This window comes from Carcharhinus amblyrhynchos, chromosome 2 (genome assembly GCF_965287045.1).
Source record: "Carcharhinus amblyrhynchos chromosome 2, sCarAmb.v2.hapA, whole genome shotgun sequence".
NCBI lineage: Eukaryota > Metazoa > Chordata > Chondrichthyes > Carcharhiniformes > Carcharhinidae > Carcharhinus > Carcharhinus amblyrhynchos.
The window spans coordinates 11,708,424-11,732,816 of record NC_137325.1 but is presented as its reverse complement, the minus strand read 5'-3'; the positions used below and the strand labels follow the sequence as shown (position 1 = coordinate 11,732,816).

At 42.0% G+C, this 24,393-nt stretch overlaps 2 protein-coding genes across 2 annotated transcripts in view; one reads left to right on the top strand and one right to left on the bottom strand.

Moving 5' to 3' along the window:
* The window catches only part of eci2 (enoyl-CoA delta isomerase 2), a 105,779-nt gene that overhangs the window by 74,029 nt on the left and 7,357 nt on the right, over positions 1-24,393 (bottom strand). The window lies entirely within an intron of this gene.
* Positions 2,431-24,393, top strand: part of cdyl (chromodomain protein, Y-like) — a 189,792-nt gene continuing 167,829 nt past the window's right edge. Inside the window, exon 1 of the mRNA XM_080202092.1 lies at positions 2,431-2,487. Coding sequence (XP_080058218.1) covers positions 2,464-2,487 — 24 coding nt within the window. The 5' untranslated portion in view covers positions 2,431-2,463. The remainder of the gene's footprint in view (positions 2,488-24,393) is intronic.

Sequence of the window (24,393 nt, the reverse complement as noted above, 5' to 3'; positions counted from 1 at the left end):
TCCTTTGAAAGGTTAGTCATGGTAGAAATCAATCCCAATCATCCAGATTGCCTGGATCCACTACAGTTTGCCTGCCGCTGCAACGAGTCCATAGCAAACACCATCTCCCTGGCCCTATACTCAACCCTGGAACACCTAGCTAACAAAGACACCTTTGTCAGACTCCTAATTATTGACTACAACTCAGCCTTCAACACCATTATTCTGACAAAACTCATCTCCAAATTCCCTGGCCTGGGGCTTGGCTCCTCCCTCTTCAACTGGATCCTAGACTTCCTAACCCACAGACTGCAATCAGTAAGGATAAGCAACAGCACTTCCTCCATGATTATCCTCAACACCAGTGCCCCACAAGGCTGTGTCCTCAGCTCCTTACTATATTCCATATACAGCAATGACTGTGTGGCCAAATTCCCCTTGAACTCGATTTTCAAGTTTGCTGATGACACCATGGTAGTGGGTTGGATCTCAAACAATGATGAGATGGAGTATAGGAAAGAGACAGAGAATCTTGTTAACCAGTGCGATGACAATAATATCTCCCTCAATGCCAACAAAGTGAGATAGTCATCAACTTCTGAAAGAGCAGTGGAGAATACACCTCTATGTACATCAACGGGGATGAAGTGGAAATGGTTGAGATCTTCAAGTTTCTAAATTTCCAGATCACCAACAACCTGTCCTGGTCTCTCCATGCTGATGCTAAAGTTAAAAAAGCCACCAATGCTTCTATTTTCTCAGGAGGCTAAGGAAATTTGGCATGCCCGCCACGACTCTTACCAACTTTTATTGATGCATCATAGAAAACATTCTTTCTGGTTGTTTCACAGCTTGGTATTGCTCCTGCTCTGTCCAAAACCACAATAAACAACAAAAGGGTCATGAACGAAGCCTAATCCCAGTCTCCCAACCATTGACTCCATCTGTACTTCCCACCGTCTTGGAAAAGTAGCCAGCACAATTAAGGACCCCAAGCACCCGAACATACTCTCTTCCAACTTCTTTCATCAGAAGGTCTGAGGACACGTACCAACCGACTCAAACAGCTTCTTCCCTGCTGGCATCAGACTTCTGAATGGACATACCTCGTATTAAGTTGATCCTTCGCTACACCGTAGCTCTGACTATAACACTACATTCTGTGCTCTCTCCTTTCCTTCTTCAAGTAAGGTAAGTGTTGTCTGTAAAATGTGCAAGAAACAATACTTTTCACTGTACACTAATACATGTGACAATAATTAATCAAATCAAAGATTAGGTGGGTCAATACAACCTGAGCTATTTTTTTTCCTCAAGATAATATGGCTGAAATTCAAGGAATTATCATGTAAACAGGCAGCCAAGAATCATATGTTTTGCACTTTTGTTTGTTGATGAATAGTAATTCTAGTTTGTGAATCCTGCAAAGTCAGAATCTGATTGGATTTCCCAAACAAGAAATTAAAAATGGTTGCAACATCCCGATTATTTATGTAGACTGTCTGTTAATTGGCTAGCTACATTGGATTTCAAAGACCTTAACGCTTCGTGGTTACGTCGCCACACGACATGAGGTTCATTATGTATATAAAAAATTCTTAAGTGCTAATGGAAGTGCACGTCCACAATTGCAGCTCCTGAGACTTCCACATTGTATATTTATCCACTGGTAACCTTGTTAAAGCTTTCCTTAAAACATGTAATGACCGTCTGGGTTTCTTGAGCTTTTTTGGATCTTTGGCCCTGGAGTGACCATCTTTCATTTTTGAATATTTTGGAACAACATGCTACTAAATTATCCAACCACCATATCGTAAAACCTGGTGTCTTAGGTGAAGAGAACCTTTGGGCATCTCTCCTAAACTGACAAGTTTTCTATTGAACAAGAGATTTCAATTCTCGATTATATGAGCTCCTGATGGCATCCTGAAACGTTTCTATGAAAATAATTTATAACACAAAGTGAATGAAATCTAGCTGAGAAAAATATTGGATGCTGGAAGTCTGAAATAATAAAAGAGAAAATGCTGGAAATACTCAGCATTAGTGGGGAGAGAAACTGAGCTAACACTTCAGGATTGATGAAAGGCCATTGACGCGAAATGTTTAATCTTGTTTCTCTCTCCACAGGTACTGCTAGGCCTCCTGAGAATTCCTTGCATTTTTGTTTTCAAAATAAATCTTGTATTTGACTATACCTTGAGTGAAGATTCATACATAACAGCATGTTTACTTACCACAAACATCTACATATCTATCCTCAGTGCAATTTTATTACAAGGTGTTCAGAATAAATCCAGAGAATCACCCCTGCGAGAATCTTAAATGTTTATAATCTTACAGTGAATCTAATTTATTTTGTAGTTCATATTTCTTCAGATTAAATATGCCTCCTTTTTTGGTTTCTATTAAAAATCATTGGCAACTGCATTGATTAACAGTAAGAAGAAACACAGCAGATGCAGAAACCTGAAACAAGACCAGATGATGCTGGAAAAAACCCAACAGGTTAGCATTTATAAACTTAGAAAGCAAAGTCAATGTTCCGAGTCCTTTGGTTCTTCATCAGAACTGGAGGGAGGGAGAATGTGTTAGAGAAACGAGAGATTGCAACAAAAAGTCACAATTTTAAGAAAAAAAGACAGATGGCCTGGTGTGTGTGTGCATGTGTCTGTGGTGGGGGTCTGTGCATTGAGGCCATACGTGCGTGGGATTTTTTAAAAAACGGGGCTTAAGATGAAGGAGAAAGGTCATCATCAAAAACTGCGGAACAGAATGTTGAGACAACATGCTCAACCAGAAGATGCTGCTCCTCCACCTTCTACGGGGCTTCACTGGAGCACTGCAGCAGGCTAAGGGTGGATATGTGGGCATGAGAACAAGGTGTTGAGTTAAGATGTCAAGCAACAGGTCGGGATTATGCTTGTGGACTGAGTGAAGGTATTCTGCAAAGTGGTCTCGCAGTCTGCTTGTAGTCTGTTTAAAGTGGAGTAAACTGCAATGGGAGCAGTGACTACAAGAAACCAAATTGAAGGAAGTGCAAGTGAAACCTGAAAGGAGTGTTTAAGGCCTTGAATGGTGAGAAGGAAAAGGAGCAGCAGATGTTGCACCTTCTGTGATTGCAAAGGAAGATGCTGTGGGAAGCAGATGGGGTGAATGAAGGTGTCACAGAGACAGCAGTTTCTGCACAATGCTGACACGGGAGTGATGGTAGGGTGTGTTTCATAGAACAGTACAGCACAGTACAGGCCCTCCGGCCCTCAATGTTGTGCCGAGCTATGTCCGAACCCAAGATCAAGCTATCCCACTCCCTATCATTCTGTTGTGTTCCATGTGCCTATCCAATAACCGTTTGAAAGTTCTTAAAGTGTCCGATTCCACTATCACAGCAGGCAGTGCAATCCACATCCCAGCCACCCTCAGAGTAAAGAATCTACCTCAGACATCCCACCTATATCTCCCACCATGAACTTTAGAGTTATGCACCCAAGTAATAGCTACATTCACCCAAGGAAATAGTCTCTGAACATCCACTCTATCTATCCCCCTCATCATCTTATAAACTCCTATTAAGTCACCCCCCATCCTCCTCTGCTCTAAAGAGAAAAGCTCCAGCTCCCTCATCTTTTCCTCCTAAGATCTACCCTCCAAACCAGGCAGCATCCTGGTAAATCTCCCTTGCACTCTCTCCAATGCTTCCACATCCTTTTTATAGTGAGGTGACCAGAACTGCACACAATATTCCAAATGTGGTCTCACCAAGGTCCTGTATAGTTGCAGCATAACCTCATGATTCTTAAACTCAAATTTCATGTAGCATTGTGTTGGAGTCTGCAGAAACGGCAGAGGATATCCTTCAAATGGGCCCATAATGGGTACCCAAAGCTACACCTTTTGTTTGCAGGAAGTGAAGCAAGTTAAAGGAAATTTATTAAGTGACAGAACAGGCTCAGCCAGGCAGATGAGAGTGATGGTGGACAGGGATTGTTTGGGTCTCTGCTCAAGGAAGAAGTGGAGAGCCCGCAAACAATCCTGACAATAGTGAAGGAGAAGCAGTCAAAATCAGGGAACTGGAAATTGTTTTATGATGTAGGGCATCAGATGAATTACAAATGTAGGTGGGAAAGAAACAAAGAGAGAGAGAGAGGATGAAGTCAAGAGAGGAAAAAAAAGAGTTGGTGGAGTGGTAACAGGCTGATATGAAGGGTCTATCAGAGCAGCCGGTTTGTGAATTCTGGGAAGGAAATAGAAGCAGGTTCTGTGGCATTGGGGGACGAGAGGTTGGAGGCTATGGATAGAAGATCACCAGAGGTGATGACCACCTTGGAAACAACAGATTGACGTTCAGTGGTGGGTAGCAAGTTTTAATAAAAGATGTGGCTATTGGATATCCACATGGGCCCCAGATTGTTCTGTTTTTTGGTGGGTTATGTGGAATACTTGTTCCAGTTCTACTCAGGCCTGCTCTCACAACTCTTTTCCCGTTATTTCGAAGATTGTATGAGTACCGTTTCGTACTCTTGTCTGGGCTTAGAAAAATATATCAATTTCGTTTGCAATTTCCATTCCTCTCTCATCTTCACAATAGTCCATCTCTGATATTTCACTTTTCTTTCTTGACTCCTCTGTCTCAATTTCTTGTGATAGATGACTACCAATATTCATTACCCACCGACTCCTACAGCTACCTCAACTACAGCTCCTTGCACCCCCAATCTCTATAAAGACTCGGTTTCTCTGCCTCCTTCACATCTGTTCTGATCATGTCGCCATCAAAAATGGTGCTTTTGACATATCTGCTTTTTGCCTTAACTGACGCACTCAATCAATTTGACCCAATTCCTGCATGTCGGCCCTCACCCTTCTCCCTCCCTGAACCATGATAGTATCCCTCCTGTCCTCACCTTTCAACCCACTAGTCTTACATTCAGAGGATCGTCCTGCATCACTTCCCCAGGTCCAGCACTATGCTATCATGAAGCACATCCTCCCCTCACTCCCCATGTCAGCATTCTATAGGGACTGTTCCCTCTGTGACACCCTGGTCCACTCCTCCACCATATCCAACTCCCCATCACCTTCCCCTGCAATCACAGAAGGTGCAAGACCTGCTCCATATCCCCTTCCTCTTCACTGTTTAAAGGCCTGAAATACTCCTTTCACGTTAAGCAGTGTTTCACTTGCACTTCTTTCAATTTGGTCTACTGTATTCGCTGTTCCCATGCAATCTCCTCTGCACCGGGGAGACTAAACACAGACTGGATAACTGCTTTGTGGAAGACCTTCACTCAGTCTGCAAGCATGACTCCAACTGTTTTGTTCCTTGCCATTTTAACTCAGCGCCTTGCTCTAATGTCTATATATCCATCCTTGGCCTGCTGCAAGCTCCATTGAAGCTCAGCGCAAGCCCATCTTCCAATTGGGCACATTGCTGCCCTCAGGATCCAACAGTTAGGTCTGCAGTTTTAGATTGTGAACTTCATCCTCCATTTAAACCCGTTTTCAAAATATCCAATACTTGTATTGTCTCCATACAATCTGCACCCCCCCACACCCACACAAGGTCTTTGTTCTTAAAGTTGCTACATTTTGTTGCAATCTCTCAGCTCCCTCCCTTCAGTCCTCCAGTTCTGATACAGACCCAAAGGACTTGAAACGTTAAGTCTTCTTTCTCCCTTTGTAGATGCTGCCAGACCTGTTGGATTTTTCCAATGTCGTCTGTTCTGCATTGAATAATAGTTAGCTAACTTGTCCCATCTAAATCAAGATAGTTACTTTTGAAGAGAAACACACATTTACCTTTAAAAGTCTCTCAATTTTTCCCTTCCCAAGTTACTGATCTATCCTTTTCTATACGTCATACTTCATCTACAATACTGATGTGATGAGCTTGTTTAAATTAGAAATTCAATTGTACGTAGCACACAGAATATGTAAAACTGCAACAAGAATTTGAATGCAATGCAGTCTAGTAATAATCAGTAAGCACTGAAGTCTGACGACTTAGAAGCAACTGCAAAGCTCTCAACTTATCAAAGTTATCATGCCATTACGAAACATCAGAGTTTTGATCTTTCTGATGAGAACTGTGCTTTTAGTGTTAAATCTGTTTTGAATTGTCAATATAATCAATCAAAAAGATCTTTTGTGGTATTGTTCATTTAAAATATTAGTAATGTATAGTACATACAAGATGCAGAAAAAGCAAATTCAAAGCTTACGGACACAAACAAACATCACATTCTTTCATGTACAGGTCATCATTATAATTTAGTATTGCTATTTATATATGCGTCAACAATGAGACAAGATTGGAGAGGAGTGGGGTAATAGTGGCCAATAAATTTACAAGACCGTGGGGCAAAGGGAATGTCAGCTTTCAAAAGGGATGCTCATTATCATTTCACTTTCATGTCTCAACTGCTCATCAGCAAGGATAATGTAGGCATGCATGACACAATTTTATTATGACAATTTAAAAGCCCATTTGACAATGGCACTTGGAAGGAGCTTTGTGGAGTTGAAGTGGAAATTGCAAGGTGGGAGCAAGGATAAGGCTCTATCCTGAGTTAATGGTGTGGTTCCTAGAAGTATTGTTGAGCACAGTGAGAAGGACTCATCCTTAGCAATGGAAAAACAAATTCTGCTGCTACAACAAAGATGGCATGGCTGCAGATGTCTCAAGATATGAGTAGTAGGATATCATTACAGGAATGTAGATCCAGTCTGTGAAGCATTTCAATGGCCTAAACATGCCAGGAAGGGTAAGCAAAAGTTGTAGTTCACTGACATTATGGAAGTGCCCACACCATCACACCTTGTTCTCTCCTAATACACCTGGCTCTGCCAAGCATACCATTCACATCACTCCTCTAACCCAATTATCTTTAAGACCACCCATTGTTCTAATTCAATGCATTTCCTCACTTCCCCTTTCCTCTATTCACTGCAGTCACTTATTCCCTAACTTTATGTGATATAATCCTACCTCTGTCAGTCCCCAATTCTCAACACATGGTCATCAAATGCATGATGTGGACATGCCAGCGTTGGACTGGGGTAAACACAGTAAAAAGTCTCAACACTGGGTTAAAGTCCAACAGGTTTATTTGGTAGCAAATGCCACTAGCTTTTGGGCCTCTGCCCCTTCGTCAGGGGAGTGGGAACTCCCCTGATGAAGGGGCAGAGCCCCTAAAGCTAGTGGTGTTTGCTACCAAATAAACCTGTTGGACTTTAACCCGGTGTTGAGATTTCTTACCATCAAATGCATGTCAGTGACAAATCAGTGACTTCTACTAATGGGCAAAGTAACCAAATGCATATCATGCACGTATGCTTTGTAGACATTTGTAGATCTGCCCTACCCAATTGCAGAAGAATGAAAAATACAAGGGAGAGAAATTGAAAGGACCAGAGGCAGATCACCACAAATTGTGGTGGTCACAAATGCTCAGCAGGGGCTTTGGGGATTAACTGTATGTTAGCTTCTCTGAGAAGTCCAGCTCAAACATTTGTGGATTGATGCTGCAGATTACTACAAGGATATCTTCCAATGAAAAAGCAGTGCCCTCTGTGGAATATGAATAATGATGCACTAATAATAAAACTGACATAGACCCTACAAATGATGGGCATCAACATTCCCATCTCCTTAAAGAGGATGATAAGTGCATGAGCTATTGGTAAACAAGAAGTCACTGATTTTCTTCAAATTGCCCTACTGAAGAGAGGCAGAACGATGTGCCAATAGCTTGGGAGAGGGACAAAGAAGAAAGGAAAAGAAAGTCGAAATTTCTCTCAATGTTTCCATGTCTCAACTACAGCCCATTCCCTATTCCCAATAGTACTCGGCATGTTGACCCAGTCTGTCCCTATGCGGGTGCAGAGGCCATCATAGGCTGCAACACGTGGAGTTGCAAGAACCTCAGTGATCAAAGCAGTCTGGCTCCTCCCCAGCAGCCCCAAATGCTGCAATCTCAGAGACTTCAGCAGAGGTAAAGAAATAGAAAAGCTTTTAGTTCACTGAGGACATGCATACATGTTCATCTGAAAAAAGTTTTGCTACTATCTTTCAGTATTATCTCACCCAAAAAAGATTACTTTGCATCACTTTTCCCTATTCCCTATTCTGGCAAAGCTAATGTCAACTTATGTTCTCATTTTTTGTAATTTTGACTGTGGAATCATTAATAGGCTGAGACCAACTAGTTCATGTGCCATGTGTAAATGGTTGATTATAGGACTAATTATATAAATGGGGGTTTGGAGGCAAAGAGGAGGAAGTGCAGGCAATGTGAAAGTTACTTTTGCCTTGTCGGATGGAGTTTAGAATAACTTGGAACTAAAAAAAGACTAACAGAGTGAATATAGTATAGAGAAGTCACAAAGTGCCTGTGGTATATTTTACAAAGGTACTGTTTGTATGGAGATACATATAATCACTGTTAGAGAGTTTAAACACGTACTTTTTGTGACATATATTCTGCATTAAACCTTGGCTAAAAATGCGTGCTCTAAGGCTTGATGGAATATAGTCAAGTGAAAAAAAAACACATTCTTTGGATCAATACAGCTACTGAGCAAAGGGAGAAAGCAACTCTTAACAGTGTGGACTCCACTGAAGATCTCAGACAAGTGAATGAGTAGGCCTTACATTATACCAGATAAAAAGTGTCTAGTATGCACCATAAGACTGTGAGAAAGACTCAAAGTCCACAAAATCACATTTGCATGCTGTCAGAGGGCAAATGTTATTGGCCAAATGTAAATAATTCAATCTAATAATGATTGGCTCATACCCGACTGAGCTGAGCCAAGGGATAGGCAAATGGCTTTTGAAAGTTGCATAATTGTAATACTGAGAAATGTAATTTCAGAGCAATTTGGAACTGCCCTAAATCACCCTTTGGCATTTGCTGACAAGGCCTAGACAATAAAGAAACGTCTTAACCAGAATACTATCGGCGCAGGTCTTTATATTTGCTGAGTTGTAGGTTAAGTTAAAATCAACTTAATACTTAGCCTCTAAAATAGCTCCTACAGATTGGTGCTGCGAGCAAGGTCATTCACGGGAATTCCAGCAGCTGGATACATCTTCTTGTGTGGGTGAGTATAGTCTTGTTTGCCACCCACTAATTAGAGGAATCAAATGTCAGGTTGCCGGAGCCATAAGCTGAGCATCTCGAACAAAATAGGGAGCTGTGGACCCAACGTTGTTGAGATTGTGCTTAATATGGGGAAACGAAAGACAGACGTTTTGTATTGGCCCAATTAGCAGAGAGAAAAATACTCTGCCCGAAGAAAAAGACATTGAGAATCTGAGGATATGCTTAATAAGGGGAGCAAAGATGAACTTTTGCACTGCCCCGAGTAGCAGAGCTAAAAAGCCACGCAAAGGGAAAATGTGAGGGATAGGTGCATGTGCTAATGCCGGGAGACAAAGACAGGCTTTTGCACCACCCTGAGTAGCAGAGCTAAAAAAGCCGCGCAACCCATCTAAGAACATGCAGAATAGGTGTTGGGGGGGTGCAGTGCAGGAAGCGAAGCAGAGACAGATTTTTGTATCTCAGTAGCAGAGCTAAAACAAAGAACAAAGCTGCGCGGTCGTAACACACTAGATGGTGAGAGCCACGCGATATATTGATGCTGGCTCGCCCAAAGTCAGGAGACCTCTGGGGAGGAATCTGAAGGCAGTTTAATACAAGCACAGGAAAATTAATAAAGAAAATGATAAAAGATATGACTCAGGATCTCCTGAAGCTGACCAAAAAACTCGGTAGCTGGGATAGATTGAAAATAGCCCATCTGCAGTAAGGAGCAGGAGCTGAAACCCCCAATAAACACGCAAACACCCTAAAAGGAGGCCCTTTACTCACTTCCTGAGCAAAGTGTAGGTGTGCAGTGTGTGTTACAGAACTGAAAGAGAACAATTAAAATATTGTGAATTAACTAGCAAAATACAAAAAAAAGTACTTTGAGAAAATCTGAAGTTCAGCTGATAATGAGTAATGTTTCAATTTTGGTAGCTGGTTGTGGTTGCATTAAATTAAGGACAGGCGTTGTCAAAGCCATTGTTTGTTTTTGTAGAGTATTTATTGTGGACAGTAAATGCCACGCTTTACACTTTAAAGTTTAACATCAAAGAGGCTAAAAAAAGTATTAAATCTGTTAAAATTTAAGTTTAAAAGTTCTTGATTTTACTCGTTTTTGGAGTTTGATTACAGTGTGGAACAAGGAAGAACGAAGGCTACTGTCTTAATCAATTTGCCTTATTTTCTTTAAATGTTTTATTTTCGTTCCAGTTTAGAATGTTGAGATCAAATGAAAGGAGAAGCTGTAGAATGAATGATTTAAAGCTTCCATTTGCATTTGTGTGTGTGTTTAATAAACTACTTCTGTGGATGTTTTTATATCGTTTACTTTAATGTTTTTTCCCCCAATTGAGATTTTACAATAGTAAATTGAAACAGAGTTTAAAATCAAATGTGAATTGGATTGGATTAAAGTGTAAACTGAAATAAGATAAATTTTTGAAATTGCTTAATCTCGAGTACAATCAATGGCCACGGATGTTCTCAAGAAAATATAGGGTATATATGCGTATATAATATATTATGTGTGGGAAGTTACTTTGAACACAATTTGTGGAAAGTAAATTGAAATTTTAAAGTCAGAATTTATAAATTGGATTCAAAAATAGCCAATTTGAACTTTGAATAATCTTTGGTTCAAACTATGATACGAAAAGATGTAGAGCTTGGAGGAAGCCATGCATTCTTTTCTTTACCTTAGTCTGAATAAATTGTAACGGCATATTTGTTTTATCTCATGTCTTTAGCTGGCACAGATTTCACCATTTTCTGTCCCTAATTTGGTAATTAAGAATTTTTATACATTGGAGATTGAAATTTATTTTTATTTTTAATTTGACAGAGATTTTGAGTTCTGTCACTCAGAATCTGGAAATGGAAGGTGACTTGTTTAAAATTTATGAGCTATGGCTATCTCTATGTTGTATGATAAGTTCTGCTTGGGGGTCTGAAGGAAAGTTAACAATTTCAGCAAACAGCTGATTTGATTTTAAATCACTTCGAAAGTCGTGCCAGTGTTATTTATAATGGCAGATTTACGGAAACAATTAAATGTGCAAATTTTAAATGTAGGCTAAAGGATGTGGAATAAGTGTAATGTGGAATAGTCTTAGTTTGATAGGGTTAATTAAAATTTGGGATATTTGAAATGATTATGACAAACCTTGGATCAAAATATCTTGTTAGGTTCAAGGATATATTTCTGATGCAATTAACAATGAAAAGATAATTTTAGAATTAGATTCTGAGAAAGGAATTAGTCCCGAGTTCCAAATCCTTGCTAGATTTTTTAAAGTGATGGCATAATGATGTCCATTTGAGAATTTTACTCTATCCCTTTTGAAGCTAGCAGAGAATTAATCCATTCTATCCAAAGCAGGGTGGATCGTTGTGTTTTTGTTTTGCAGGTAACTGCAAATAAAGCAAACTTTGCAGTAGCTTCAAGACATTCGAGAATTTATTCATAGATTTTCAACATGCAGAAATTATCAGCCTGAATCAAAATCCAGTAAAAAGGGGGCAGGACATCTAGTGAGGAGTACGAAAGGTAGAACGGGCAGAGGAATGGCAGGCTGCATTGACCACTATTGAACAACTTTTTGGAACAGCACCAGCATTAGGGCTGAGCGACAATGAAGGGAATTATTATACTGCCGTAATGATCCAACAGCATTTTGGTTGGACTGTATGGTGTAGAAGATCATAGTTAGTGAACCAATCACAAAACTGGGAGAAGAAGTTCCGAACACAGCACACTCTATTGCAAGCTTTCAATATGGGAAGGTTGAAAACTGTATCAAATGCAAGGTGGGGCTTGATGGGAAAGCCTACTTCTACCATTAAACTGACAGATTATTATAGGTAGAGATGAGGGAAATAACCCAGTAGGATAGATGAACATTGAAGGAAAAGGAACAGATGAGAAGCGAGATGAGCTATGGGATAGTGAACAGGTAATAGAAGAGATGTTATAGGAGAGCTAAAAGTTGAACAAAGTAGGACAGAATTAAAAGTGGGATTCATTTGATGGATGATGAGAAAGACAATGGTGATTAAAAAGAGATGTTTAAAAGAGATTCTAAGGGAGGAGGAAAAAATAATAAAAACACAGTTTAAATGGTAGCTATGGATGTAGGAACAAAGTTTAAGAGAAAAGATAGACTCTAATGGAAATGTGAAATCCCACAACACTGTTTTCTGAATTTGGGATAATTCTGACATAAGAAAATGTGCTTTAAGCAAGCTACCTTAAAACAATGCTAGTTAAGACGAAGAACAAGCAATCAAAATAAGTTACTGCCTGGAATCAAACAGAAAAGTATAATCTCTGTATTAAAGATATCATGAGGCAAACTGGATAGAGTTAAGTAATTAAGATAACAACTTGAATTAAAACAGTAAGAAGAAATTGGGATATTGAGTGCAATTCAATTAATTGGAATATTTGACTTGGCACTGATATATAGTCTAGTGAAAGGAATTTGTAAATAGGCCACTAGAGTAGCTCAGGCCATGGGCACAGGAACCAAGAGGAAGAGATAAAAATGGTACGATTAATGTAATATTAATGTAATATTAATGTAATACTAACTGAGAGCCAGAAGGCGTTCTAGTTATACTCACAGGGTTGTTGTTGTTTGTCCATCGTCATTGATGAGGACCCCGACATCATTAGTCATTCTGAGGCTGGATGCAATGTGTTTGAAGATGACTGATCATTCCAATTCGGGCACGGAATGTCCTGGCACATATTGGGCAGACTTGTGTAGGCACTGTAGTTGATGTGCTGGTGGTTGTGGACTTGTGCGGCTCACGCTTAAGTTGTACTTCAGCAATGCACCTTGCTCCATAAGCTTGACAGCCCTTGTGGATGAGGCAGTGCCAGGTAGTGTGGTTTTGTGCCAACGTTTCCCAATGGTCGTGTCTGTGTCAAGCGACTTCAGGGAGGCCTTGAGTGTGTCTTTGTAATGTTTCTTCTGCCCTCCGTGCGCGTGTCTTCCAGCAGAGAGTTCCCCAAATAGAAGCTGTTTGGGTACGCGCTCGTCTAGCATACGGATGACATGACCTGCTCACCGGGTCTGCGCTGTCGTCAGCAGTATATGGACTGATGGTTGACTTGTTCTAGAGAGAACTTCAGTGTCTAGTACTTTGTCTTGTCAACTGATGCGTAATATTCTGCGAAGACAAGTCATGTGGAAATGATTGAGCTGTCTTGCATGTCTTCGATACACAGTCGGTGTTTCACAGGCATATAGGAGGGTAGTGAGTACCATGGCGCTGTAGACCTTCAGTTTTTCTGCTGGGCTGATTCCTCGACGTTCCCATACAGTGGAGTGCAGTCTATCGAAAGCAGAACTTGCCTTTGCTATTCTGCAGTTACTTCTGTATCAATAGTCACTGCTTGGGAGAAGGTGCGCCAAGATAAGTGAACTGGTCCACCGTCTGTAGTTTCTGTCCTTTGATTATGACTATGGGTTCTGTGTATGGTGTACGAGGAGCAGGCTGGTGCATGATTTCGATCTTTTTAATATTGATGGTGAGTCCAAAGTTGTCACAAGCCGTGGAAAATTTGTCCATACTGACTTGTGTCTCTGGCTCTGAGCCAGGATACAGGGCACAGTCATCGGCAAAGAGGAAGTCTCTCAGAGCAGTCTCCTTCACTTTGGTAATAGCTTGAAGTCTCCTCAGGTTGAAGAGCTTCCCATCCACTCTCTACTTGAGGCTGATTCCAGCAACACTGTCATGGAAGGCATCATTCAGCGTGGCAGTAAACACCATGCTGAACTGTGTGGGTGCGAGCACACAGCCCTGTTTGGCACCATTGGTGAATGGGAATGCCTCAGAGGATTCTCTGCCATCCAGTAGTCTGGCCATCATGGAACTGGCATGAATGAATTGGAGGGGGAGGGCAGCCAAATTTTGACAATGATCCTCCAGAGGCCTTGTTGGTTGACAGTGTCAAAGGCTTTTGCGAGATCAACAAAAGTTGTGTAGAGCTCGCGATTCTGCTCCTGACACTTCTCCTGAAGTTGTCACGCAGCAAAAATCATGTCAATAGTACCACAACCTTTGCGGAAGCCACACTGTGACTGTGGAAGCAGGCCCAGCTTCAGATGACCAGATGATTTAGCAGGACTCTTGCGAGGGTTTTTCCTGTGATGGAGAGCAGTGAGATTCCTCAGAGGTTGTCACATACTTGCCGATTGCCCTTCGTCCTGTAGAGGTGTACGATGGAAGCATCTTTAAGTTCCTCAGGAATGGATCCTTGCTTCCAAAAGGACTGGAACAACGCGGTGAGCTTCTCAATAAGTACAGGACCAGCAGCTTTGTAGATCTCTGCGAGTATGGCACCTGCCCTTGGGGCTTTGCCACTGGATAGCTGGCTGACAGCTTTCGTGACTTCAGCTACTACTGGTGGGTCATCCATGGTACTGTTGATAACGACCTGGGGAATCCTGTCTATTGCATCATCATTAATAGATGACAGCCAGTTGAGAACGGCTTCAAAGTGTTCAGCCCATCTTTGCAGGATCTGAGCCCTCTCTGTAATGACAGTTGTACCATCTGTGCTCAGGAGGGGGGAACCCCCGAGAGATTGAGGTCCGTAGGGAGTGTTGAGGGTTTCATAGAACTGTTTCAAATCGTTCCTGTCAGCGTATCCCAATATTTCATCTGCCCACAGGGTACTGCTACAACCAAGGGGCACCCCCCATCCGCTATTTCCTCAGACAGGACCACAGCAGACAGATCATCTCTACCACATTGAATAACTGACATGTAAGTAAATGTAATGCATTTGTTATGCGGGATTGGCACTGGTCAACAATTGAGGAATATAGAAGAGAATTATAGGAACTGTCAATATTAGATTGCCAAAATGATTACAGGTTTCCAAATTCTTTTAATATTGAGTGTACTATTTTTGACTCAGATAAGGCTATTACCTAAAGTCATCTGTTGTTCACCTTGGGAACTGCACATCAAAACTTACTTGTACATGTCATATACATATGCTGGAACTTCTAATCTATCCAGCTGTTGGGTTTGCTTGCAAGTCCTTACATATGCTGAGAGGGGATACTCTTGTGATCAGTACCCCTGCCATGGTTTGAATTGATCGTGTGGGACCAACTTGCCAATACCTTTAAGAATCCTAGGAAAAATGGCATCAGGTTATTCCAGTATTTATGACAGAGTTGAATTTTACCAGAGTACATAAGTACTGGTGGGCTAGGTAACATGCAGAGATATACACCCAATTTTGACACATTGAGCCCAGCTTCCAGTTTCACCTTGAAACAAATGGTACCAAAACCAAGAGGATGTTGTGTGTTGAGAGAAAGGAAGGCCCTGTGAGTGACTTAGGTGCAAGCGAATGTCACAACTCTGTGAAGCTGACCAGCCTATTATGTATGGGTCTGCCCAATGACAATCGGTCTTATAATGACTCTTACTGCTTCAATGGGAATAACACCTAACCAACTCTCAATGGCATATATTGAATTTGTAGCGAAGAGGAAAATCCATGGCTTCCTGCCAGGTAGAAAGGGTCATGTTATCTTGGATATGCGATCCCATACATTTATTATTTTCCCTGTCTTCCTTCTCTGACGCGATATTGACGTGCCACCTTGGGAGCAGAACATTTCTTTTCCATCATGCATCTCTGGTATGGATGAGGATGTTGGCACAATAAAACACTATCATAATCTCAGTCTTGGAAAAAGTTGCCAAAGATACAGCTTCTGCCCCAACTAAAATCAGTGTTGAGACGGTTGCTACATACACTGTGATACTTCAGCATTGTACGGCACTAGACTTTGTCCTGGCATCCAGGAGTGGAACGTGCCTTAATTGGAACAGAATGTTGTACATAGATACCCGTTGATCCAGAATCCATAACTGATCTAGTCAGCCATATTAAAAAAAAGGTTGAAAAACTTAAACTTTACTCTGAGGCTGGGATTCAGGTTGGCTGGGTTCCCTGGGAACAGCAATTGTACGAGGGATCATGTTTTTTTTCATTGTTGTTTTAGCAGTCAATGTAATTTTACAATTGTTTAAATGTTGCTCTGCAATAGCAATCAAGTCCACACAGGATGCAGCAATGATAATTGTAGTTCGGGTAGAGACAGGAATACCCCTGATGCCAAACAACCCTCTAGGACCTGAGATTACATGTTTGAAAACTTCTGTTTAGTGGCCTAATCTTGGGCTAGCCAAGGGCCAAAAGGTAGGATATGTAGGAGGGAGTTTAGAATAACTTGGAATTAAAAAAGACTAACAATCAGAGTGAATATAGTGAATCAGAAAAGTCACAAAGTGACTGAAGTATATTTTATAAAGGTACTGCTTGCATTGAGACATACATAATCACTGTTAGACAATTTAAGCAGGTGTTTTTGAAAGCATATTATATTCTGCATTAAAAGCATACACCTTGTCTAAAATCACACGCTCTAAGGCATGATGGGATATAGTCAAGTTAAAAAAAAACGCATTCTTCGGAACAATACAGGTACTGAGCGAAGGGAGAAAGTAACTTTTATCAGTGTGGCCTCCAGAGTGTTCTGTAGATCTCAGACAGGCAAATGAATAGGTCTTACATTACACCAGATAAGAATTGTCTCGTATGCACTATAAAACTGTGAGAAAGACTCTTAAAATCCATATATTCCCATGCTGTCTGGCCAAGGTAAACAACAACAGTCCAACGCCAGAATCTCCAAATCAAGGTAAACAATCCATACTAATAATGATTGGCTCATACCCAACTGAGGCGAGCCGAAGAGCGGGCAAATAACTTTTGAAAAGTGGTATCATTGTAATACTGAGAAGTTTAACTTCAGAGTGATTTGGAACTGCCCCAAATCACCCTCCAGTGCTCGTTGACCAGGACTGGCCAATTAAAGAAACCTCTTAACCAGAATACTGTCTCTGCAAGTCTTTGTGTTAGCTGAGCTGTAAATTAAGTTAAAGTCAGCTTAAAACCTCCTAAAGGTCTAATGTGAAATCCAAGAGAACTTTCAATCTACTTAGACATTCTAAGCAATGGTGAGATTGGCTGGTCAACCATTGGGCACCAGATTCCCTCTTCTCCACTTGAATCTTTAATCAGATAAGCTACGCAATTTGATCCTTCTGTACTTCTGGTCCTTGCTGTAGTGTTAGTTGACGTGGAGTACTGAAATGTGCCGCTACATCTGTCCAGGCATCTGAAATACAACTTAAGTATGCTGAGGACATGCAAGGTACAGATCTGTTGTCATATGGCTTGTACTATCACACTCCTCATGCTCAGAGGTATCAACAGACACCCAGTGGTGACAGCTCGTTTGCAAGAATGATCAGATTGGAGATGTTGGACTGTCGCAGTATGGAAGAATCAACGCTGCTCCTGGGTAATCTAATACAGACCTGCAATTAATATTTTCTTGAGATTGGACATCAGCTGAACATTGATGGAATAAAGTTTCCCTGGAATTGACAACAACTTCTGGCTGGCCTAGGGTTGTCACATGTGCACAGTCAATGGCACCTTGCACCTTTGGAAGCCAGTCAGAATGAGAAAATCTAGTCATTGTCATCACAGGATAGGCAAAGAATAAAACTGTCACCAAACTAATGTATTTATGTGAAGTCAGCCACAAGGCCTGCAGTGTCTCCAGCCACACCCTGAAAAGTACCAGAGGCAACAAAATTGAGGATGTTGCTAACTCATACAGTCACGATAATGTGTTGCCACCAGGTTGAACAGGTAGCAGGTCTTTTTCTAGGTGGTTGAAAGTGTCTGTGACCATATAACATAACAATCCCAGCCATGGGAAGTGCTGTTCTTCAGAGAGGTCAAGGACGTTGAGCTTGTGTTTGGACCCAGGTAGAGTCTGCACTGTGGATGTACATACACCACATGGATTGCAGCAGTTCAAGACGATGGCTCACCACCACCTTTCCAAGGGCAATTAGGTATGGGTAACAATGCTGGCCTAGATAGTGATGCCTAAGTACAAAACAGGTGCTAGTGCCTTCCATGGCTTCAATCCCTTTACTGCTCTCTTATCTACTTGTCACTTGTAATTCCCTCTGCAGGAAATTCCTTCTCAACACAATATTTGAAAATAGGTGCAGGAGTAGGCCATCTGGCTCCTTGAGTCTGCTTTGCCATTCAATAAGATCACGGCTGATCTGATTAAGACTTTAACTCCACTTTCCTGACTACCCCCAGTGACCTTTGGTTCTCTTTTGGATTAAACTTTTGCTGCTGATGGCATTGATTGTCTTCCTTGTCTAAATGCAATCAAAAGCACCCATGCTGCTGCACACTGTAAGGTTCCGTATGTGAACGCCTCCAAATTCTCACAAGTACTCTCATTTGAACTACTTCCCATAGGGAACTGAGAAATCAGCTTTGTTTATTTAGCCATCTTTATTTAACCAGCTTTATAAAGTGCTATTCAATCTTGCCTTGGTTCCACTGACAAGTTCCCTGGAAACTTGTGCAAGAAACCATGGGAAAAAAATAGTGTGATAAAAGCATTATTTAAGTAGATTAACTACTGAACACATCTCCCAAGCTTCGTACTTGGATGCCCCCAGTACCTTCCATAGTAAAAATGTGAGTGGCAGGGTATCATTGAGTTTCTCAACTTTGACAATTGAAGCATTCTTTAAATTTGTCTACCCTGGCAAAATATGAACAACTTGAAGAATCTTAAACAGTATATAAAAGAGGAGTGTTATGATGATGTGATGTATGCATACAACTAAAGACATAGGAGCAATAGGCCATTCAGCCCATCAAATGCATTCTGCCATTCAATGACATCATAACTGATTTAGAACATAGAACACTACAGCACAAACAGGCCCTTCGGCCCACAAGCTGCGCCGATCACATCCATACCTACCAAGCCACAGAACTATCTGTAACTTCCAATGCCATTAGATCCCATATACTCATCCAGAAGTCTTTTAAAAGACCCCAGCGAGTTCGCCTCTACCACCACCGACGGCAGCCGATTCAACTCATTCACCAGCCTCAGAGTGAAAAACTTTCCCCTAACATCTCCTCTGTACTTGCTTCCCAGCACCTTAAACCTGTGTCCTCTCGTAGCAACCATTTCAGCCCTGGGAAATAGCCTCCAAGAATCCAGCCTATCTATTCCTCTCAATATTTTATAAACCTCAATCAGGTCGCCTCTCAACCTTCGTCTCTCCAGGGAGAACAGACCTAGCTCCCTCAACCTATCTTCGTAAGGCATGCCTCCCAATCCAGGCAACATCCTTGTAAATCTCCTCTGCACCCTCTCAATAGCTTCCACATCCTTCCTGTGGTGAGGCGACCAGAACTGTGCACAGTACTCCAAGTGGGGTCTGACAAGGGTCCTATGAAGTTGCAGCATTACCTCCCAACTCCTAAACTCAATCCCTTGATTAATGAAGGCCAGTACACCATACGCCTTCTTGACCACATCCTCCACCTGCGAGGCCGATTTAAGAGTCCTATGGACCCGGACCCCAAGATCCTTCTGCTCTTCAACACAGCTAAGACTCCTACCCTTGATATTGTACTCCTGCATCTCGTTGGTCCTGCCAAAATGGACCAATACACATTTATCCGCGTTGGTCCATCTGCCACTTCTCTGCCCAGTCTTGCATCCTATCTATGTCACGCTGCAACTTCTGACATCCCTCCAGACTATCCACAACACCACCAACCTTTGTATCGTCGGCGAACTTACTAACCCATCCCGCCACTTCCTCATCTAGGTCATTTATGAAAATGACAAACAGCAAGGGTCCCAGAACAGGTCCCTGGGGCACTCCACTGGTGACCGACCTCCATGCAGAAAAAGACCCATCCACAACCACTCTCTGCCTTCTGCAGGAAGCCAGTTCTGGATCCACAAGGCGGAAGCCCCTTGGATCCCATGCCCACTCACCTTCTCAAGAAGTCTTGCATGGGGGACCTTATCAAACGCCTTATTGAAGTCCATGTAAACCAAATTTGATTCATAATCCTCAACTCCACTTCCCGCTTTATTCCCAAACCCTCAATTTCCTTACTAATTAAAAATTTGTCTCTCATGTCTTGAACATATTTAACAACCCAACCTCTATAGTCTTCCGCGATAAATAATTCCACAGATTCACTACACTCAAGAGAAGAAATTCCTTCTTGTCTGTGTCTTAATGGGTGACCCCTTATTCTGAGATTAAACCTTCTGATGTAATTAACTCCTTTAAAAAAACTTTCTAAAATAAAACATTGACTTAAGATGGCTGCCACAGGTCACCTGACACAGAAATTGCAAGTTGATTAGTTGTCAAAAATTTCCAATGTGAATTGCAGTTTGCATATACCAAGGCAAACCTCCTATGAAATGTTATACTTGATGTCAGAACTGGCTTCAAAACAGAAACTGTAATTGGTTCTCACCATTTGCAATTTCTATAAAGCTATCTTTCATGCTGAGACAGAAAGTCTACCAGGACAATGACCATATTGAAGGTATTGATATAATCTTCCTAACCCTATATGGGGAAGAATTATTCATTCATACGTGATGGCTGAGACGTTGAAGAAAATAATTTCCTAAGCTATAACAAAATTGCCAAGTTCTGTCCAGCCATGACCTAATCAATTCCCCTCTCAAATAATTATGGGGAGATAGTTCATGTGACTGGAAAAGTAATTTTGATATGTATTTTGTTAAGAAACCTTGGTTGATTGTGCACTTGAGAAGAAGTCTAATGGAACAGTATCATCTTTGTCTCTTCTTTGGACACAGGTGAGGTCCCAGAAGACTGGAGGGTGGCAAATGTGGTACCGCTGTTCAAAAAAGGTAGTAGGGATAACCCTGGGAATTATAGGCCGGTGAGTTTGACATCGGTGGTAGGGAAATTAATGGAAAAAGTACTTAAGGGTAGGATGTATGAGCATTTGGAGCGTTGCGGTCTGATTGGGGATACGCAACATGGCTTTGTTAGAGGGAGGTCTTGCCTTACGAATCTGGTGGAATTCTTTGAGGAGGTGACAAAAACGGTTGACGATGGGCAAGCCGTTGATGTCATCTATATGGATTTCAGTAAGGCGTTTGACAAAGTCCCTCATGGTAGGCTGGTAGAAAAGGTTAAGGCGCATGGGATACGGGGTCAGGTAGCTAGGTGGATTGAGAACTGGCTGGGCAATAGGAGACAGAGGGTAGTTGTGGAGGGGACCTTGTCCAGCTGGAGGCCAGTGACCAGTGGTGTGCCGCAGGGCTCGGTACTGGGACCTCTCCTCTTTGTAGTCTACATAAATGACTTGGAAGAGAGCGTAGGTGGTGTGATCAGCAAGTTTGCTGATGACACCAAGATGGCAGGGTTGGCGGGTACTGAAGTGGATTGTCAGGTGATACAACAGGATATAGATAGGTTGGTGCATTGGGCAGATAGGTGGCAGATGGAATTTAATCCTGACAAATGCGAGGTGATGCATTTTGGAAGGAATAATGTAGAGAGGAGCTATGTGATTAAAGGTAGACAAATTAGGAGTATAGAAACACAGAGGGACCTGGGAGTGCAGGTTCACAAATCCATGAAGGTTGTGACACAAGTGGAGAATGTTGTCAGGAAGGCTTATGGAATGCTAGCCTTTATAGGAAGAGGTATAGAGTTTAAAAGCTGCCGTCTAATGCTTCAGTTGTATAGAACGTTGGTTAGACCGCATTTGGAGTACTGCGTCCAGTTCTGGTCACCTTACTACCGGAAGGACGTGGAGGCTCTGGAAAGGGTGCAGAGGAGGTTTACCAGGATGTTGCCTGGCATGGAGGGGTTGGGTTACGAGGAAAGGTTGGAGAAACTGGGACTGTTCTCTTTGGAAAGACGGAGATTGAGGGGTGACATGATAGAGGTATATAAGATACTGAAGGGAATAGACAGGGTCAATAGTGAGAGACTGCTCCCTAGATTGGTTACGAATACAAGAGGACATGATTTAAGGGTGAGGGGGGAGAGGTATAATTTGGACATGAGAGGAAGGTTCTTTACGCAGAGAGTAGTGGGGGTATGGAACGCGCTACCGAGTGGGGTGGTGGAGGCGGGAACGTTGGACTCGTTTAAGGTTCAGTTAGATAGGCACATGAGTGAAACGAGGATGGAGGGTTATGGTAGGGGTTATTGAATAAGGGTTAGAACCTCGGGAGACACCGGAAAGGCAGGCTTGTGATTAACGTTTTTGTCTTTTCACTCCGCAGGTGGAGGTCCACCTCGTTGTCAAACGAGGGGCATGCACACGGTGGGTCGTGTGTGGGCTGCTCCTGGAGGTTCCGGGAGTGGCCTAGTACTTCGTGTCGGTGTGTGTGCTTGATCCTGGACCGGTAGACGGACACCGCAACAGCTCGGTGACTAGCACTGCTAGCTGTGCAGATACATGGATTTGGGCCTGTGTCTGTGGGAGTTTGTGCATTCTCCCTGTGGTTGCGTGGGTTTCCTCCGGGCGCTCCGGTTTCCTCCCACACCCCAAAGATGTGCTCTTAGGCTGATTGGTTTTACCAAATTGACACTATTCTCCCCTGAATCTGGCTAAGTCAGGGGTTCTATTTGTAGATACGCAGGGTAGAATAGGTGTAGGGTGATGCGGCAGCGCGGGCTTGTTGGGCCGAAGGGCCTGTTTCCCGTGCTGGGTTGTTCTTTGTTTTTTTTTATCTCACTCTCCCTAGTCTCAAGTTCAGAGCCATTGTGGAATCCATCGCAGAAGTAGAGAATTTCAATCAATAGAACTTTACAAAAAGACAAATTATGTTTAAATAACATTTCTCCAGAAATTGCAGTTTAAGTTGGTCTCAACCCCACTGAAATTTCAGGACCAAAATCTGCCTCAGTCACAAACAACAGTTTTAACCCTTTATCATTGAATTGTTTTATTATTTGGCCAAAAGGTAACCTCCTATGGCATAATTTGTAACTCATCATGTACAGATGTGCGTTGTGAAGGTTGGGATGTGGGTTTCTCTTTTTAAATATCTTTATTGTACTAAAAACCCACACAGGTAAAGTAAATCCCTTTGTATTTAAATTCAAGATAGGCTGTCGGACTGAGTTTTTCACAAGTAGCAAGCAAATTATTAAATACAACACTTAATTAGTATTTTAATCCTTTTAAATTACAAAATCCCTGTTAAAATCAGTTGAGGATTGAGACAAAAAATTGAATCCTGACGTGTGCCCTCATAGGTCGTAACAGGAGTCATATTGACATCGTGTTCCAAAATTAACCAATTCACAGCATTTATCCAACTACTCATTGAGACTTCCTCTTAGTTCTATGTACAAAATGTTTCCATTAACAGAAAACATATAATGATATATATGTTCATGAGAATGATTCCATGGATGAGGTTAAGATCTGCAATGCCCTGCCCGAGTGCATTATGGAGACAGGTTCGATCGAGGCATTCAAGAGGGAATTGGATTATTATCATAAAAGGAAGAATGTTCAGGGCCACAGAGAGAAGGCAGGGGAATGGCACAAGGTGAATTGCTCATCTGGAGAGCAGTTGCACACATCAACTGTCCATAGACATGCTGGATAAATTCTCCCTCAGTATACCCAATCAGGCACTGGAATAAGGCAACTAGGGGATTTTCACAGTAACTTCATGCAGCGTAAGTCTGCTTGTGACACTCTTACATTCCAGAAACTTAATTAAAACTCTGCTGCATGTACTCTGCATTATATAGCCTCCTCCAGTCTCTCAATTTTCTGAGCTCGCTGCACATCTCAGATTCTGGCCTCTGAAGCATTCATGATTTTTACAGCTCAATCACTGCCAGCCATACCATCTACTTTAAGGAGGCATATCCTTCATAGAACATAGAACAGTACAGGCCCTTCGGCCCTTGATGTTGTGCCAAGCTTTGTCTGAAACCAAGATGAAGCTATCCCAAGATGAGCTATTATTCTGGTGTGCTCCATGTATCTATCTAATAACCACTCGAAAATTCCCAAAGTGTCTGACTCCACTATCACAGCAGGCAGTCCATTCCACACCCCAACCGCTGGAGGCAGTACAACAAAAATTCACTAAATTGGTACCTGGGTCGAGGAGTAAATTGGGCCAATATTCTTGAAAGTTTAGAAAGATTAGAGTAACGTCATTGAAACGTACAAGATTCTGAAGGGGCTTGTTAACGTTGACGCTGACACATGTTTTAGGTTCCCTGACCAAGGAAACAAAGGGCATGCTCTTAGAATACGGGCCGATCATTTAGGAGAGCTGAAGAGAAATGAGGGGATAGGTAAGATGCTCGTCGGAGAGTCAGGACAGACTCAAAGTAGAGA